We start from the raw sequence: 17,330 nt of genomic DNA, 5'->3' as shown, positions 1-17,330 counted from the left end.
TACATCTCCCGACTCGCAACGCTCTCACTCGCCGCCCGTCGTGCGGCAGCTTTTCCCCGCGAGGCATTCTGGGAAGGTTAGTCCGAAGGAAGAGCGTCGGCCTCCGCCCTCCCGGCTTTCGTTCGCTTGTTGTGGCTCTGCCCCAAGATGGCGGCGGCCGCGGTAGGTTTCTGAGGAGACCCACGGACCCGGCGGTCGCGGTTCTCTCAGGGGAAAGAGGAGAATGGCGGCGTCGGAGGCTGGGTCGCTTCGCGTTCTCCTGCAGCCGTTCCGCAGCCCCAGCCAGGGCATCACCCGGGCCAAGCTCAGCGGCGGCCGAGACGCGCTGGCGACCGTGACGGGGGCGGAGCTGCGCCTGACGGGGCTGGTGTCAGCCCGGCTCGACGGCGGGCAGGACGGGCCCAGCGGGGACGGCAGTATCGCCCTGCCCGGCGCCTGGGAAGAGTAAGTGGGGGTGGAGCAAGAGCCGGGCCTGCGGGGGCCCAAGTCCAGCGTCGACCCCCCCCCATAGAGAGAAGCAGGTGACGGACTCGACCTCCGCCAACGACAGCGCCCCACACCCCATTTAAAAACGTTTCGTAGTCGGAAGAGCCGGTCAGGCACCCACCCACATGGTGATCTCAGAGGCTAACTTACTACAGTATTGCTTTTGAAGCAAATCAATCCTTCTCTGCAGCAAAAGGGTGTTTGTCCCCACGTAAATGTCGGGGCAGCAGAAGCAAACGCTGTTTGGGTTTTTTTGCATAAAATTGATTGTAAAAAAAAAAGGCCTCAAAGCGGTTTACAAAAAAAGAAAGATAAACCAGTGAAATTATTAAGAAAAATTAACCATGATTTTAAGTTTTTGAAAAGTTAAAATAACAGTTTAGACTGAAACAGATTAAAGGCTTGCATCAAGTTTCTAAGCATCGGAGTATGCTTGACTAGACAGTGTTCTTAGCAAGCACCAAAATGTTTATGTGTTATAAACGAAAATAAATAAATAAACTTATGAAAAGAGTACAGTGAAAGTGCCTCCCACACTAACAGTTTGAGTTCTTACAAAGGTGTTCTTATGTGGCACCTGAAACAGTACCAATTCCGCTGATTGCTTCAGCACATATAGGTTTGTTGCTGTATTCATGAAGATGCATATGACCTCAGTATTATCATTGTTAGGTCTCACCAACCTTTTTTGGGCCTTTAGCACCTTTGCAAATCAGAGGAATTGTCATGGGTACTCCCCCCTCCATTGCAACTAAGGACACACCACACAAACTATCCTGTTGCTTCTTTAAAACCTCATTTTAGGAGAGGGGGCTGGAGACACATCAGCAAAAGTCTCTGTTGGCAACTCTTGAATGTGGAAGTAGTTTTAAAGCATGGATTGCGGGTGAGGGAGAGAAAAGAAGTGTCAGTTTTGGCCTTCATGATGGCAATAATGCACATAGTAGTCTAGGGGGGGGGGCTGTCAGATCATTAAGTCCAGAATCATCTAGCCGACCACTGAGGATGGTTTATCCAGTGCTGCCCCCCGCCCCCCATTACTGCCCAATTTCACTTGAATCAACCACTTATCTGGCTCAGCATCCCATTTTGCAACAGCCCCACCTGCTGTGAGGCTTTGAACCTCCATGTAAAATGAGCTGTCAGAATCTACAGTTCCCCAGTTCACTTTCTGGTCCCTTCCTACCTCTCTTGTTATGAAATTGAGTTGCTTGTAATTTTTCTTTGGATAAATAGGATATATTACTATTCTTGTTAGAGAAATAGACAAAATTGTAAACCCCAGTAGATTATTATTGGTTTCACTCCCTAGAGTTTTTGTTTCATTGATTGTATGTTGGTTGTCTTTTTCAACTGTTGTGTTCTAAGATTTTTGGTCATTTTTTGTGCAAGTGGACAGTAATGTATTTCATTTAAGTAATTTGTCTCTAAAAGGCACATCATGCTAAAAATTTCAAAGAAGAACAGTTGGCAGCATGGCTCATGTATTAAGTATTGTTTTCCTAGCTTCACATGGGAGAGTGTGGAAGATGAGAACCTTCCAGTGGACAGTCTTAAACTGCTTGCTGTCAGTAAGACCCATGAACTTCTCGTATATGAAATTAATCTAGAGGTTGGAAAATGTGATGCAACGCTCTTGCAGAGCTGCAGTGAAGAGACGCAGAAGCAGCTCATCAAACTTAAAAATATTAGTGAGTATAACATTCATTCAAGATGTAAGATACTAGTTTATTAATTTGTTTATTATTTTGGAGGCCATTCTTCAGCAGTGTCTAGAAAACAAAATATGTTATATGGTATCTGTTGCAGACCTTAGCCCATGAGTTGTAACTTGCTGTAGACAGGTAATGCTTATAAACATTGGTGGGGCTATTTCAAACATTGAATGCAGACGGTCTGACTTTTGCCACTTGTGGGGTGGGTGATCCATTTATCTTTATTAGAACTGTGTTGTATCGCTTGTTTCTCTGCACCTATTGTTACTGCATCTTAGAACAGTGTTTCCCAACCTTTTTTGGGCAAAGGCACACTTGTTTCATGAAAAAAATCTCGAGGCACACCACCATGCCAGATGGGGAAAGGTCACTTTTTACTTATGTAAAAGAAAATAAAAAAATAGTAACAGCATAGAAGGTAATGGTAGATGACTGTTAGGGTCTCCCCCCAAATGCAGAATTCTATTAATATCTTCCTTAGCGAGCTGCGTTAACCCCTGTAATGCTTTCTATAGAGTAAGCATAGGGGACACTGGGGGATGTGGAACCAAGGGGGCAGTGGGCCAAAAGAGTTTGGGATCTACTGCTTTAAACAGAAATAAGAGCCAGTGGGTTCTTCCTTTTTTAAAGTATCGTTTCAGTGGGGACAGCAGTCCGGATTTCCAAAAAGCGGCGCTTTTTTGCGTCTGAGCAAAGAAGAGAGAGAGGGGGAAAAAGAGAGAGAGATTGATTTGTGGCTGCGCAAAGGGGGGAGGAGCCCAGGAGTAAAAGTAGGAAGGACGAAGGGAGGGGAAAGGAAAGTTAATAGAAGGAAAGGCGGGTGGGAGAGAAAGAGAAAGAAAGAGGGAAGGAAGGGGGGAAGAGAAGTGGAAAGGAGGGAGACCGAGGCGGGGGAGAAGCGTCTGGAGAGTTGCTCCGAAGTTTGGGGGGCCGCGGGGGTGGGCGCGCGTCCCAGGAGGCGGAGGCCAGCCCGGGCTGGGAGCCGCGCCGCGGCCCGGGGGCGGTAGGCGGACCGCGGCTCCTAGGATGTGGAAAGGGGACGGCGGCGCAGGGGGAGGAGACCCGCATGGCTAGGGCAGCGCGCAGGGGGAGGGGAGCGGGCCGGAGGCGGGCGAGGGGGGCCGCGATCCCGCGCGCCGCGAACATGGCCTCCTTCCCCGCGGGCCCCGCCGAGCCCCCCGGCCGGAGGAGAGCAGAGGCAGGAGGAGGAGGACGAAGGCGCTGCCGAGGAGACGCGCCAACTTCTGCCAACTTCGGCGCCTGCCCCGTCGCCGCAGGCTCCTCCCGGCCGAGAGCCAGAGGACGGCGGCGGAGCAGGAGGAGGAGGATCGGGTTTGGCGACGGCTGCTGCGCCCTCTCCAAGCGCGGGGCTGGCCTCCGCCGCGCCCGATCCTCCACGCTCGCCGCGCTTCTCGGCGGAGCAGGTCTCGTGCGGGTGCAAGGCGCTGCTGCAGGCGGGCGACCCCGGCCGGCTGGGCCGCTTCCTGGGCTCGCTGCCGCCCGACGCCGAGGCGCCGTGCCTGGAGGCGCAGGCGGGCGAGAGCCTGGCCAAGGCGCGCGCGCTGCTGGCCTTCCAGCGCGGCGACTTCGCCGAGCTCTACCGCCTGGTGCAGAGCCGGCAATGGGATGTGGGAGGGAGCTCGCTCGCCGCCCCGCGTGTGCCTATGTGGGGCACGTTACAGCCCCGTGACGTCAGCGCCACGCAGGCAGCCAGGCAGGCAGACGGCGAGAGCCCCGCGCTGGGCGGCCTCTCCTCGCCGCCGCCCCGCCTCTCGCCGCCCGACTCACCCGCCTCCCTCCCACGGCACACCAGGCAACGTCTAGTGTGCCGCGGAACACCGGTTGGGAAACACTGTCTTAGAATATGAAAATATCCCTTTTGCCCTCGTCATGCAGGTTTATCTTCAATCTCCTCTTTGCGAGTGCTGTCATTTAAAAATGGAAAAGCTTTGATGCTGCTCAACAACTGTATTATTGCACAACTTGCTTTTCTTGGAGGAGAACTGAAAGCAGAAAAGTTGGAGGATTGCTTTCTTCTTGATCTGTCGTCAGAATCTCTGGAAAGGATAGTAGATGTTGCCTTTTGCAGAAGTGTTCTTTTCTTGTTAGAGGAATCTGGATGGATATGTATCCTTTTAAACTGAGTTTTAAAATCCTGTCCTTCCTGCAGCACAGAGTGGTTTGCAAAACAAATGTATAATATAAGCAGTAAAATAAAACACTAGTAGATAGTTGTCTGTGTTGCTCAGTAATGCTTAAGAAACAGACAAATACTGAGATATATAAATGGATATTTTTGTTGTTGTATGTCTCTTAATAAATAAAGTGCTAGCCTTGAGTAATACAAAAGGTAAGATGCAGAAATAGTCCAGGATTAAAACAAGGTCAAAACCCATTAGGTCACAAGGCAAGTCAGGATGCTAACGCAAGGATTTTGTTCAAGCACTCTGGAGAGGAGAGGAGGCTGAGGGAACACTCCACAAGGGAAGGTGTTTGAAAAGGGGTGAGAGGCTGCTAGGTTTGTCGGCAAGGGGTGACATAACTGGACTCCTGAGCCCCCATGGGTGCCGCAGAAAATGTAGTTAGTCAAGGGAGCCATGGATTCAAAAAGGTTGAAAACCTCTGGCCTGAGAGGTTTGGTCTTCTCATGAGGAGGAGCTACTTCACAAGTAACACTTTATTTTCAAGGAGTCCTTGTTCTTTGGGTGGGTGCACCTGTACCTTTATCCGCCAGCATGTCACCAGACTTGGTGCTAACTAAGCCTCTGCCTCTGATTATTTGCAGGGGCCCTCTCTGTCTTGCAGAGAAGATTGGGACGCTCTGATACCTGAAGGTCCCAGATCCCCCTGCTCTGTCTCACTGTGCATTGACACAGCCTGTTTCTCTTTCATTCTTGTTTTGTGGAGCACCAAATCTTTCTGTGAAGAGGATTGTTCTAGCCATGCGCCTGACAGTTGCAATATCTTAAGAGGTGTCCAAATGCATGCAGTTTGGAATGGTTCAGTCTACTATTTTGATTTGAAACAGTGCCCAGTGGTTTTGCACATTAGGTCTAAGTAAGCATGCATAGGATTGCCATGTTGGGATGGTGGGTTTTCCTTTGCATGTGTGCCTGTTCATGTGACTCAGAAAGTGTCTTTCTTTGACATTGTTGCAAAGATATTTTTGATGCTACGGATGGTGCCTACCTTGCCCATGTTGATGTCTCCCTCTATCAAACAGAGGGGCAAGATGAGAAGCGTCTGGACATCCTGTCTTCTCTTACACTGTTAAATATATCTCATGATCTCAGTGTTGCTGTGGTTGCCAACAGCTCCAGTTGTGTCGTGGCTATTGACCTCCATTTATACTTCAAGTAGGTTGGCCACAATATGCTATAAAGTGGTATTGGGCAGGCAGATTTTCACTTTTTAAATTCTTTGCCAGTTCTAGCTTTTCCTCTCTCGCTCTCTCGCTCTCTCTCCCGAAAAGTTTGATGGTCCTGCTCTCATGAAACATTTAGGAGAATGGTTAAAACTTTTTATTGTGCTGGGTGTTTGTCGTCTTAATCTCACTTTCTCCCCCTGCTGCTTAAATTGCTTTCAATGACTTTTTAATGCTCACTTTATTGTCATAATTTATTGTCAGTGAAAATTCAATTTTTTTAAGATTACCTGTTATAGGGAACTTTTTGAGGGTTGAAAGGTGGAGTTGAAATCATCTTATTTATAAATAAACACTTTCCCCCCGTAGAGAATATCCTGAGCATTTAATTTGCAAGAAAAACTTTGACAACCTTCCTGTAGAACAGCTGGAGGGGACAGATGAGGATGACCTCAGAAGTTCAGATTACAGCATGAAACTTATGCAGCATCCATTTCGGACTGACAGGTATGTCTACAGAACTTCTGCCTTGCATCATTAATCTATGTGGAAAAGAGGGGTATGTTTGTTCAGTCCTACTTGCCACCTTAGCTCTCTGGTTCCTGCTGTTTCTGCTGATACTGCTGGTAAAACAGCTTTAGAACGTTAGGATGAATTAGTATAAGCTTAGACATGTGGCATCATTTCCAAATAGATGCACGAGTATGTCTAAACACCGTCCTCCCCAGGATTAGTTTGCAGTTGTTTTGATGGCAAGAAACTATTTATATTTATCCAATCTGTTTATCTGTATTACAAATCCTTTTCGTTCAAGCAATACAACTATAGATAATTCATTGTTAAAAATGTTGGTGTGATTTTTCTCCTTTTTCCAGATCCTGGAAGGCACATTTGTCTTCATTGTCTGACACAACAAAAGGATCTAATTCTTCAAATTTGGCAGCCAACGTTTTCCTGCCTTGGTGTCAGTATCCTTTGCATCTAGAGCACTGTGACTGTAAGACTCGTGAAGCTTCTGAGGCCTCCTTTCTGCATGATGCTGCTCATGTTCTTTCAAACTCAAGAAGAAAAGATCCCCAAAACACAGGCAAAAGAGACAGACTATGGAAGAGTATAGATTTAGGAGGACTAGAAGATGGTGTGAAACTCGAGTGTAAATCTGTGACAGGATTTAGTGCATTGTTCACTCTCTCAAGTGAGAGTGAAGGACTGATTCTTCTTCTGTGGGATTTGGAGACCCAAGACGTGATGCGTTCTTGTGTGGGCAAAAATTCATTTTTTGTGGAGTGTAACAGAGAAGAGCAGTTATGTCCCATCCTTTCAGGTGAGCATCTTTTAGTTGCAAATAAAAACCAAAGTCTGCAATCTAGAAAGCAGAAGCATTGCTTTGTTTGTAAGTACTGACATGATTGAGGGCAATGCAAGAAGATTGCATTCAGTCTCATAAAGTACCATATAGATCATGTTTGATATGACAGGTGAATAAGTTCTTCTTTTATTTATTATAACCCTTAGAGCCCGGCCTCTCCTTGGTTCTGTTTGGCTTGACTCAAGAGGAATTCTTGAATAGACTGATCATCCATGGAAGTGCTGGCACTGTAGATTCTCTTTGCCAGCTCAATGGATGGGGAAGATGCTCTATTCCCATACATGCCTTGGAGGTAAAGAAACACTTGTGGCCCTTGAGGTTCTGTGCCTCCCACATCTCCCAGTGCTGGAAGTGGTGGGATCTTGCAACTGGCAGGGGATTCTTTTTTTCTTTTTCTTTTTGACAGCCTCAAATGTTTACTTTGAGCTTATCTAACCTGCAGCCTTTGCAGGCTATGTGGAAAGGGCACCTCCCAAAGTAATATACAGAGCTGCTGCCATGTGGATAAATTGTGGAGCATGACAAAACTGACTGCTCTTGGTCAGCCCTAGTTTTTTATTCTGCTGCAGTATTTTCAGCATGAGGTGATCCTTCTTTTCCTGATTTGTGCTGCACATCCTATCTAGGAAAGTCCTCCTCCCACAAAAAGACAAATGGTAGTTCTTACCTGCTGGGCATCTATTTTTCTGATAGATAGAAGGACATTCCACCCTCCTTCATGAAGCCTCACTTATGGGTCCATAGTGGAATAGTGCTTGGGGAAAACAGGCTCTCTTTTCTTGTTGCATGACTTTTTGGCTTATTTAATTGCTTTCTTGCATAGATGCTTTTTTTGTAATACTTTGTTCTTGTCTTGTTGTTTAACCATCCTGGAAATCAGTAGAAAGTAACATTTCAATCCGCAAAAAGAATATCAGTCCCTTAGTTAAGAACTTCTGTTTCTACATGTGGTTGCATTTTTAACAGTGATTCTGTTGTTGCTGTTTAGGCTGGCTTAGAGAACCGTCAGTTGGACACAGTGGATTTCTTTTTAAAGAACAAAGAGAATATGTTCAGTTCCTCTGCAACTTGCTCCTTACAAGATCAGCCTGCAAGCACTATGTCAGATTTTTACTTGAAGAGTAAGTAAAACAATGTAAATGCTGAAATGGACATTGATTTGGCACAGACCTTCACAAAGCATAGTGTAGTCTTCCCCTGCCTGATGCCTTCCAGATATTTTGGACTATGGTTCCCATCAGCCCCAGCCAACCTGGCCATATGTTGTCGAGACTGATGGCGATCCAAAACATCTGGAAAGTTCCATGTTAGGAAAGACTGGTGTAGTGAAGATGAAAGAAGTTCACTGTGGTACAGCTCGTGTGAAATTAAAGCTGCACAAGCCACATAGAAAATAATGAGAGCTATATAAGGGCATACTATGTTCAGCGAAGAATTCTTGGGAGAGATGGAACATGCCTCGTGTATTGAGAAAGTGCAATGGGGTAAATGGATGCCATAGAAAAGATGGAGGGAAGCTGTGCTTTCCTTTCTGAGAATCCTTTTTTGTGGGGGGTGGGGAGGACATATTAAAGTGATCATCTGGTCATTTCCTGCTTTTTCTCACACAGGCATGGAAGAGCTTACACCAGCCTTAGATTTGCTTTGCATGGCAATCCGAGAAAATGATTTGGAAGCACAGAGCAAGCATTTCTCTGAGCAGCTGCTGAACCTCACCCTGTCTTTCCTTAACAAACAGCTCCGTGAAATTTGTATCCACAGAGAAGGTAACGGTTGTGCTTGTGTTGCTTGAATTATCATCATGCCCTGCATTTCCCCCATAATGGGCCATGAAGCCTTTCTACTATTTGAGCTATTTTCATGTGCTCCTGCATGTGACCTTGTGTTTTTTTTTTTATAAAAAAAACCCCTCTCCAGTGGTAGTGTTTGATGAGAGAAGAGGAGGAGCGTTTCAGGCCTCAGCTCAGTGAATAATGTATAATTGTTTTCTCCCATTACCGTAATGTCCAAATCCTATACACACATACTTGGAGGTGTGCCCTTTTGGACTCCGTGGGATGTGCTCGTGAATAAACACACAGACAATCATAGTCGCTGTATGGGCTGTAAAGCTGTGATTCATATAAACGATTAAGTCAGTTTTCCAGGATTTAAGCTGACTTAACAACCTAGTCCTTTGGACTAGCTGGACCAACACCTGTACTGGGTCAGGAGGGGTCAGTACCATATAGTCAGTTCACACTGTGGGCTTTGGCACTTTTGCATCTTGTGTGTTTCTCTCTATACTATATTTGGACTCCTTTGTCATCGTTTTGTTGACTGAGTGCACCTGTGTGAGTGGGCAGGTGAGCGGCTCAGGCAGGCTTCCCTGTGTTCCTGCTGTCACTGTCACCCCTGGTAATGAGGAGAGGAATGAAAGGGAGAATGTCTTTCTCTCTGCACCAGTGCAAGCAGAACAGGATATGGTGGGATATGTCTTTGAATATGTTAATGTTCATTGGGCTGCCCTTAGTGTTGCCAGTCTCCCAGGGAGATGTTTTCATTCCTTCCTTCCGTTAAGTGTCTTCCTGATATTCTTCACAGAGCTGGATGAAAATCTGGACAAATGTGTTGATATTTTAACCAGCTACATCAATAAACTTAGGATGTTTATGATAAAGTTCCCTCACAAGTCTTCCAGTGTCACCAGCTTCACGTGCGATCTTGAAGAAGACGTGCCCTGCGTAGAACAAAGCCAGAAGTGGGAAAAGTTCAATACAGAGGTAACCGGAGAATCAGTTTCAACAACTCCTGAGCATATATTGTCCAAGACATTGTGTCTGTTTGCTAAACAATTTCATTATCCCAAGGAAAAATTAGTGACCTAAAGCCACGTTTATGGCAGAATCCAGCCATAGTTAAGCATTTGGAAGTCCTGTTGATTTCAGTGAGAGAGCTAGAGACTGTGTGCCAAACAGTCCCATTGAAATGAAAGGCAGGTAGCGCAATAAAAGCATTAACTTGGTGTGGAGCAACTTTTGAAAAGTTGTGTGCTAAGGAAGGATTTGAAAGTACAACTTGATAGTATAGCAATGGAAGACTTTGTCCAGTTCTGGCTGCCTCAAACAGAAAAGGATATCCTGGAACTGGAAAATATGTAGGAGGGCTACCAGAATGATGAAGTCGTAGCAAGAGAGACATTTCCCCCCTTCCTCATAATCATAGAATTGTAGAATTGAAAGGGACCTCAAGGGTCATCTAGTTCAATCCCCTGCAATGCAGGAATCTCAGCTAAAGCAGGCGACTTCCTGTGTTTTTAAGACTGGGTTGTGTGCCCTTAACAACTTCCACCCACTTCGCCTCTGCCATTCCTCAATTTGCCTCTCCTGATCCTTCAGGAAAGAGGTTGAATGTCAGGCATGGTGTTTTTCAAAAGCAGCTAGTTGCATTGCATGCCTTTCTTTGCTCTTTCAGCAAACGGTTGCTGAAGCCATATTAAACAACAAGCTCCCTGAGGCTCAGACCTTCTTCCGGATGGCAGGTAACCCTGCCCAGAATCTTAAGGTGCTGACCCAGATAGGACTGGATCTGGTGTACAAAAGCCTTCTGAAGGATGATGTCAAAGAAGCCTCCAAACTCTTAAGAAACATGGTGAGTAATGCATGTCCAGAGTGTGGCTTGATCTACAGTGCTTACTTTAGTGTATTTGCATGTACAGTGGTACCTCGGGTTAAGTACTTAATTCGTTCTGGAGGTCTGTTCTTAACCTGAAACTGTTCTTAACCTGAAGCACAACTTTAGCTAATGGGGCCTCCTGCTGCCGCAACGCCGCCGGAGCCTGATTTCTGTTCTTATTCTGAAGCAAAGTTCTTAACCTGAAGCACTATTTCTGGGTTAGTGGAGTGTGTAACCTGAAGCGTATGTAACCCGAGGTACCACTGTACACACAGCAAGGGATTGGCTTTGCTTCTTCAGGTGCTAAAGATTGGCCATTGGGGGTCCTTGGCGAGTTAACAATGGGAGTTGAACTCATTAAGGATTTTCTTTGTCCTGTCATATTCTGCTTAATTGGGGGGACAGGGAGAGAAGTATCTAACATAGGAGAAAAATAAGTGTGGGCATGATCTATTGAAGGGTAAGCACACACACACAAACGCACACTGACGTTTATATATGTGTGCGTGTATGCATTTGATTCTTAATTGGGTGGGTAACATAGTTCTGTTGTCACTTTCTGCAGTCATCTTTTAAAAAAGGGTCGTATTTTCCTTTTATGTACATAAATTTGGATAATCTATTTTTATTATGTAAGTCACTTTGAGACACTTTGCTCTACAAAGCAACCAACAGTAACAGTAATAATTTGTCTGAGGTAGGGAGGCAGGAGTTTTTAAGGGTTGAGCATTTTAAGCCCATTTCTCAATCTGTTGAAATTTCTCCAGTCTTTTGCAAGCTGCAGCCGAGCCCTGAAATCCTTTGTAGATATGCACAAAAGAAAGCCTATGAGAGAAAATAAGCCATTAATACTTTCTTGTGTAAACTCTTCTACCCTTCCCCTCCCTGGACAGGGCTTCAATGTGATGGAGCAGCTGCGCAAAATATGTTTCTACGTAACTGATCACCGTGTTCGTGACTTTTTGGTGAGTGCAGGGAAAACCTTTGCATGGGTTGTGTTCCTTTAATTTCATATGTCTCACCTGCATGTGCAGCGTACATTCCTGGGTGACTTCTGCTACTGCCTGCCCCCACCTCACAAATTGTGTTAGTTTTCACCCAAGTCCCAGTGATGACTTCACTTTCATGTTGTCTCTTTGGCATTAGTAGCTGATGTGGAAATCTTGTTGCGGTGACATCAGTGCCATCAGGGATCCAAACCACATTGTTTTGTTCTAGACCACTTCCAGTTCCTGCTTATATTTTTTATTTGACAACAAACCCTTTAAGGAGTTGCTTTTCCGGTGCCTTTGATATTAGGGTGCAAACTGCATTGCTAGTTAATGTTTTGGTCTGACTCTCAAGGTGAACATACTGAAAGAGGAAAACTACTTTTCTGAAGCTGAGAAGGAAATGATAGACTTTGTGCATAAGGTGGAAAATGTCTATGCAAAAACTTTCCAAGAGAAGGAAAAGACTACAGCCCAGCCCAGGTAATAGATTTTCAGCCTCAATTTTTAAAAACATCATCTTTACCAACAGTGATGTGATGAGAATTGTGTGAGGTTTTGAATTTCTACCCATGCAGCAAAAAACGTGAGTCCTTGTTTGCTCCTGCTTTCTCCAGCTGCAAGCTTTCTTTCCGTGGAAGGTGTGAGATGATCTTCCTTCTTACTCAACTGTTTGTTAGCAGTTCCAGCTTAACTGTGCTGTAGGTTGTAAACTTTCACTGTTCATTGGAAATGGTTGTATTGGGAACAAGGTGGCTAGCTTGAAAATCTGAACTCATCAGGAAGAGTAGATAAATGACATGGACCTCATAGAGGTGTTTTGTTCTCATTTTCAGTTCCTGGAGAAAAGAACAAGATCTGTCTATCCACATTCCTGTTCTGGATTCATTCCTGCAATGCAATGAGGACGGAGTTAATATTGCACAGTACAGCATTATGTTAAACTGGGCTCAGTGGTGGGATCAGGTTACCCGAGAGACGATTCTTCTTCCTATGCAATCTCCTGAAGGCAAGTACTCTGCCATAAATATGTTGTGGTCAGGGAGCTTTGTGTCTTAAGGCTGTTCTTTTGGGACTAACAATAGGCCACAATGTTTTAAAGCAAGTGTGGGGATATCTGACCCCCAAGTCAGATGCAACCCTCAGAGGCTTCCTGTCTGGCCCCTGAAGCTTCACTTGCTCCCCACCCTCAATTTCTGTAGTGGCTGCAGAGGGAAGGGAAAAAACAGGAAATGGCAGGCACTAGGGACTTGTTTTCGATTGGGACTCCACCCAGCATGTGAGGAGCTTTTAACCCCCTATTATCTTCTGCAGCCCACATCTGGGATGAGCCCTCTCCCTTGCCTACAGTTTGCATTGATAATAAGGGATCTGTTGAAAGGAATGAATCGGGAGTATCCTGGATTTGGGCCAGAGTGGGGAGCAAAGGGTCATGTATTCAGTAATCAGGGCATAGCTGCCAAGAAGACCTTTTACCTTGTCCTAACTCTGCCTCGGCCACAGACAGGATATGGACAGCAGCCTCTCTGATAGAGTGAGGGCAGACTGATGTTGGTGAAGCAGCCCCTTGGGTATCCTGCACCCAGATTGCTAAGGGTTTTAAGGATAAGACCTAATTCTTTGCATTACACTAGGAAACAGATTGGCTCATACACATTTACTCTTCCTAAGCTTACAGTGGTTTATTTTACAGTGACACTGGGGACTAACCCTATGACCCTATACACAGTGTGCACCTACAGGCTTGCACATAGTTTATTGTACTGACTACCTTTTTTAAAAAAACCACACACAGAACGCAAATCATGTGATCCAGAGGTTCTTTGGATGCACCTGTCATCTTGGCATGACTACTCCAGTATGAGCTCATGGACTGCAGCATCTCAGCAACAGGAGAGTAACACAAACTGGCCACGGCTGACAACAGAGACCATTGAGCGCAGAACATTGTGTAGCCATTACATGCAAAATGAAATGTTGGACAATTTAGCCAGGTATGTGCCTTAAGTCTTGGTTGGGGGAACCTCTGGCCATGGGTCTCATTCAGTCCACCAGGCCATTTCCAGCAAACTGTGCCCTCTGGCCAATTGTATGACATCATTTGACATCAGTCATTTCGATCCGCCCTGCAACTTTCTGTAGTTTCCTGGGTTAGACTTATAATTGCCCATAATTTTACATAATCTATGTTGTGAAATTGGCCTTGGCCACTTTCATCTCTTACCCACCCACCATTGGAATGTGGCCCCTGAAGACTAGCCAGGTTTTGAATCTGGCCTTTTAGGCTGAAAGGGGTTCCCCAGTCTAGCTCTAAATTGATGATCAACTTCTGTCAAGCTTTCCTAATATCATTTATTGGTGGAAGTCTCCTTAACAACTTTGTGAAGAGATCACTGGCTGCTTTGCATTAAAAAGATCGTTTCGTTTTTCTTGGTAGCAATGGAATATTTGTGCCAGTGGAACTAGAAGACTTTGAATGCCTTCTCCAGAGATTGACTCTTGTTGGAGGAGTGATGCAGAATCCTCATCCTGTTCCAGAATATATGTCCACCAGTGGCTTAGATTTCCATGCCTGCTTTATCCTGTACTGTTTAGAACATGGGCTGGACCATCTTCTCTACACCTATCTCGACTACTATAGGTAGGAATACATGACCTGAAGTGGTTTATTATACACACATTTGTAGATGATAAGAATAGCTGCAACCCAGTGAAGCAAGAGAGTAGCCCTAATACATGCCTGTCTTTCAGCTTGCCTGCTGAAGTCGAATCTACTTTCAGGGATTTAAAAACCAATACCATCAGTAGTATTTTCTCTAGAGCAGGCTTCCACCACCTGATGCCCTCCAGAGGCTTTGTCTACCTGTGGTGGGAGTTGTAGTTCAGGTTGGTGAAGCCTTGTGTAGACTATACATCATCTTTCCACCACCACCTCCAAAATGTTCTCTGAACAAAGGCAGCAGAACTTCTCCCCATGCCCCCAGCCTTCCTCCAATGGAGCTTTGTTCTGGACTCTGCATCTGGAGCATCATCTAATATGTAACCTAAAGGAGCAGAGATGAGAGAGTGCTTGCCCAGTGGGGTCTGTATGGCCAATACACCCCTAGCTAACTAAGACATCAGTCTCTCTTACTCCTGCCAGAGCAGTTGGTCCTCTCAAAATCCATGTGGCTGCTTACCCAGCCTTCTACTGGCCCATATTTTAGAAGGGGGAAATAACTTGTTTTGTTTTTTTTATTCTATGAAATTGATATTTTGTCCTTAATTTTGCAGTTTATTTCCTTCAAATTGCCCTCTTTTGGATGACAAAGCACTTCACGAAGCTCATCCGTGGTTTGAGTTTTTAGTGCGGTGTCGAGCCATCGCCAGCAATTCTGGAGGTAGGAACCTTCATCTGTGATTCTCTTCTGGGCCAATGTTCTTTGTGCAATTCTGATTAAAAACAAACATTTGTGAGCCATTGACCATCCCAAGTGATGATGGATTCTCCCTTAATGGTCAGCTTGGAACTCACCTGGGCTTGACCTTTTCTGTGGATGCTTAGGTGGTTGCTCTGGGACGAGCACCTTTTATACCAGCGTTGTCTGGTCTGTGGGCTTTCTGGCATCCTATTCTGAGAAATGGGGACCCAGCCACTGTCAATAACAATCTGCTAACCTCAAAGATTAGGTTTCTGCAATGTGCTTTATGTGGGGCTGCCTTTAAAAAATGTTTGGATGCAACAGCTGGTCCAGAACGTACTGGGCTTTCGACATAGGAATGATTTTTTTTTGTTCTTAACTGACTCCTGGTTGATTTCTGGACCCAACTCAAAAGGGGTGGTAAGTCCTGCTCCAGGTTCCCCTACCTACAGCATTGTGGTGGGGGAACTAGTTATAGCAGTGCCCCATCTATGGAACCTTCCCCACAGGGAGCTTTCAGAGAGAGGGTTGTATATGCCATGGGTTGGATTTTTATTTTTATTTAAATTGGGGATAACATTCTGGCTGACATTAGAAAAGTTAACTGTTGATCAACTATTATTGTTGCCATGTGCTTGGCCTTTTTAAGTTTTGCTGTGTTTTAACTGGTTTTAATACTGTATTTTAAAATTGCTATAATGTGTAATGGTGAAGGGCAGGTAAGAAATCAAGTAATGTAGTAGTAGTAGTAGTAGTAGTAGTAGTAGTAGTAGTAACGTGTGAATTTCTTCTCTTTGCCACTCGCCTTTGGAGCATGTTCTTGGGCAGAAAGACAGGGTATAATAATGGAAAACAAGGCAACAGTTTTTTTTTCTTTCTTTCCTCCCTCCAGATGCAAATAAGATTTTCCAAGCTAGCCTGGCAAACGCCCAGATCTTGATTCCCAGCAACCAGGCCAGTGTGAGCACAATGCTGTTGGAAGGCCGAACGCTCCTTGCTCTTGCCACCACAATGTACACCCCTGGAGGTATTGACCAGGTATGCTGTAGAATATTGGCAGGCTGTTGATGGCCTTTTCCTTTCAAAGTGACAGAAAATCTCAAAAAGATCTTAAATGCCAGCAGCCTCAGAAAATTTGGGTCGTGTTCTTTCTCTGAAGGTGCAGATAAAGCCTTGTGCCAGGTGCTGTGGCTTGTGCCAGTGAACTTTTGGTTTCCATTTCCTTGCAAGTGTATTCAGGTTCTTCTTCTTCATTGTAGGTCCTTCAGAATGGAGATGGAGGAGAGAAAGTAGATGCCCAGCTCTTCAGGATGGCCCTTGCTCCGTATCCCAAGCTGAGAGCAGCCCTCTTCCCCCAGTATACCAGTCATGGGACCTTGCCTTCCGACATTTCTCTCTACCACCTTGTCCAGGTATAAATATATACCCATCTGCCCCCAATACAAATAGAATCATCGAATTGTAGGGTTGGAAGGGACCCCAAGGGTCATCTAGTCCAACCCTCTGCAATGCAGGAAACTCATCCGACCTCTGCTGAAAACCCTCCAAGGAAGGAGGTTTATCACCTTTCAGTCTTCTCTTCCAGGCTAAACGTACACAACTCCTTCAACTGTTCCTCATAAGACTTGGTTTGTAGACCCTTTATCTTGTTAGTGTCCCTCCTCTGCCCATGTTCCAGCTTGTCCATATCCTTCCTAAACTGTGGTGCCCAGGTGGGGTTTGAGCAAGGCAGAATAGAGTGGAACTATTACTTCCCTTGATCTGGGCGCTGTAATGCTAGAGTCCAGTTACAGCAGCTGCCACTTTACTCAAACTTACACCAGTGAGACTTGAAAGAGGGCTGTAATGGGAAAGTGGGGCACAGGTTTGAGATCCTCTCCTGCAAAATGCTGACGGTGACCTCTGCAGGGCATTGCCTCTTCCTTCTGGGTATTCTGCAGGCAGCATTAATTTGGGATTGGATAGGGAGAGGCTGCAGCTTCCAGCTTCAGAGAGCAACTCCCTAACCACACAGTCACAGGAGCAGGTAGGAAAAAAGACACATGACTGAGCCTGTGTGGATGTCCTGGGGGCTTAGCCTATGGCACACCTCCTTCCAACGTACAGAGCCCAGAACTCCCAGCAGTGTACACTAGAACATATATATTGCATAATTATATTTGCATTTCGCCTTTCCAAAGTTAAATCCATGCTCAAGGCAGCTTGTAACATTAAAAATGACACATAATTGCAAAAGTAAGTAGTCATAAACTGTAAATAAAACAGCAAATAGTGCACAAGCAAATTAAACAGTTTCCACATAAATCATAATAAAACCTAAAATAAAGGCACAAAACAATTAATAGAAACAAT

The 17,330-nt window shown here is 45.4% G+C and overlaps 1 protein-coding gene across 2 annotated transcripts in view; it reads left to right on the top strand.

Moving 5' to 3' along the window:
• The first annotated feature begins 118 nt into the window (after window positions 1–118).
• SPG11 (SPG11 vesicle trafficking associated, spatacsin) overlaps window positions 119–17,330 on the top strand; it is a 39,553-nt gene continuing 22,341 nt past the window's right edge. The window contains exons 1-19 of one of the 2 annotated variants that reach the window (XM_081888344.1): window positions 119–444; window positions 1,993–2,177; window positions 4,098–4,328; window positions 5,362–5,557; window positions 5,935–6,072; window positions 6,441–6,889; window positions 7,081–7,226; window positions 7,923–8,055; window positions 8,545–8,700; window positions 9,518–9,696; window positions 10,388–10,564; window positions 11,482–11,553; window positions 11,933–12,060; window positions 12,414–12,586; window positions 13,373–13,571; window positions 14,015–14,218; window positions 14,851–14,957; window positions 15,871–16,016; window positions 16,238–16,390. In XM_081888344.1, the coding sequence (XP_081744470.1) occupies window positions 224–444; window positions 1,993–2,177; window positions 4,098–4,328; window positions 5,362–5,557; window positions 5,935–6,072; window positions 6,441–6,889; window positions 7,081–7,226; window positions 7,923–8,055; window positions 8,545–8,700; window positions 9,518–9,696; window positions 10,388–10,564; window positions 11,482–11,553; window positions 11,933–12,060; window positions 12,414–12,586; window positions 13,373–13,571; window positions 14,015–14,218; window positions 14,851–14,957; window positions 15,871–16,016; window positions 16,238–16,390 (3,393 nt within the window). In that variant the 5' untranslated portion in view covers window positions 119–223. The remainder of the gene's footprint in view (window positions 445–1,992; window positions 2,178–4,097; window positions 4,329–5,361; window positions 5,558–5,934; window positions 6,073–6,440; window positions 6,890–7,080; window positions 7,227–7,922; window positions 8,056–8,544; window positions 8,701–9,517; window positions 9,697–10,387; window positions 10,565–11,481; window positions 11,554–11,932; window positions 12,061–12,413; window positions 12,587–13,372; window positions 13,572–14,014; window positions 14,219–14,850; window positions 14,958–15,870; window positions 16,017–16,237; window positions 16,391–17,330) is intronic. The other variant, XM_081888343.1, reaches the window with a different exon arrangement.

This window comes from Podarcis melisellensis (assembly GCF_964234715.1).
Source record: "Podarcis melisellensis genome assembly, chromosome: 14".
NCBI lineage: Eukaryota > Metazoa > Chordata > Lepidosauria > Squamata > Lacertidae > Podarcis > Podarcis melisellensis.
Note: the sequence above shows the minus strand (reverse complement) of the source record. Positions and strands in the feature narration are given on the sequence as shown.